At 32.1% G+C, this 1,662-nt stretch overlaps 1 protein-coding gene across 1 annotated transcript; it reads right to left on the bottom strand.

Annotated features, from left to right (window-relative positions):
* Positions 1-409: 409 nt before the first annotated feature.
* LOC140920710 (uncharacterized) lies at positions 410-817 on the bottom strand. The gene has a single exon (XM_073369526.1). The coding sequence runs from the start codon at positions 815-817 to the stop codon at positions 410-412; it is 408 nt and encodes a 135-aa protein (XP_073225627.1).
* Positions 818-1,662: the final 845 nt, after the last annotated feature.

Below are 1,662 nucleotides of genomic sequence, written 5' to 3'. Positions count from 1 at the left end.
TTTTGTTAGCGACCAATTTAGTGACGGAATAATATTTAGTTTCAAGGTTTAAATTTTCAGTCTCTATTTCGGTCGCTAGTGTAAAAGGCAAATTTTCTATTAGTGATAATTAGCGACTGAAATTGTAGTCGCTAAAATTCAGTCACTATTTCAGTCTCTAAATTTAATTAGCGACCGATTTAGTGACGAAAAAATATTTAGTTCATAAATTCAAAATTACGTTCTCTATTTCGGTCGCTAGTGTGACTGAAAATATTCGGTCTCTAAATCGGTCACTATAGGCGAAATTTCTAGTAGTGTAAGAACATCTCGTATTACCACTTTTTCTTCAAATTCCAGTGAGGCTAGGATCATCTATAACTGGGCATCTTCTTTCAAGAGTGACTTCAGTTGGTTGGTGGATATATTGCTAGAATTCAATGGTTTTACTAAAAAAATCTACGCGGACACGGTTGGCAGATAGCCAATCCATACCAAGAATTACATCAACCAGACGCAAAGGTAAACACACTAAGTCAACTCGAAAATCCCATCCATACACATGGATAGAAATGTCAAGACAAACACTTGAGGTATCAACCGAATCACTAGTTGGGGTATTCACAATCAAATCATACTGCAAACGAGATACAGGTAGTCCTAAACGTCTAACACAGTCAAGAGACGCAAAGGAATGAGTGGCACCACAATCAAATAGTACAAATAAAGGAGTATCATTTATGAAACATGTACCTTGGATCAAGTTGTCTTTCTCAGACACTCCTGCACCACTTAGGGCAAAGACTCTTCCATTGGATACAATGATATACACACACATGTATGTATTGTATATATATCCCTTTCGTTGACAACAAAACTTGTATTATTTGTTTTTTAGTATTCCTTGCATAAGAATAATCATTGAAAATGAATCAACTACATGTTTGTCTAGAATGCGGTAGATCGTTCTCAAGTGCCTTGGCCTTGGGTACTATAAAAAAGTTCACACCCAAACACCTACACGATGTGATCAATGTGGTCAAATATTTCCATCAGCTCAAGCTTGTGCTGGCCATATGAGAATAATATATCATCCAAAACAACGATAAACAATATCTGCAGTGCCTTTTAAATGTGTATATTATCCAAAGATATTTTCAACTTCTGAAGAACGTTTCGACCACATGGCTGAGTACCACTGATTTGAATACTTTTTCTTCAAGATATAGGGGAGAACAATTTATTATTGCATGCAAAAGTTATATTTAGTAATAATTATTTGATCAGTCTTTTTTCTCATATTTTACGATTTCATGTTATTATTAGGAATTTTAGGTTAGTTATTAGAATTAGTTTGTTAATTTTATATTCTAAGGTTTCATTATTATTATTGTTGGTGCATGCATGTACAGCTAAATTGTAAAAACTATTAATAAATTTTGTTATTATATTATTATGGAGAAATTATTTTGTTATCTTTGTCTTTGTGCGTTACTCTCATGATTGTTCGAATTTGCTACACAAAATTTCCTATTATGATGTTTTTAAAAATAAACGTCATACATTTAAGTATATGCTATTCCATATTATTATTCAAATTAACCCAACTTTATTTTTTTAAATAGATCATGTTACTTCAAAATCATTCCTAATTAGTTAGTATAAAAGCAATAAAGTTTGTAA

Source organism: Cicer arietinum, chromosome 6, assembly GCF_000331145.2.
Source record: "Cicer arietinum cultivar CDC Frontier isolate Library 1 chromosome 6, Cicar.CDCFrontier_v2.0, whole genome shotgun sequence".
Lineage (NCBI taxonomy): Eukaryota > Viridiplantae > Streptophyta > Magnoliopsida > Fabales > Fabaceae > Cicer > Cicer arietinum.
This window is presented reverse-complemented; position numbering and strand designations above follow the sequence as displayed.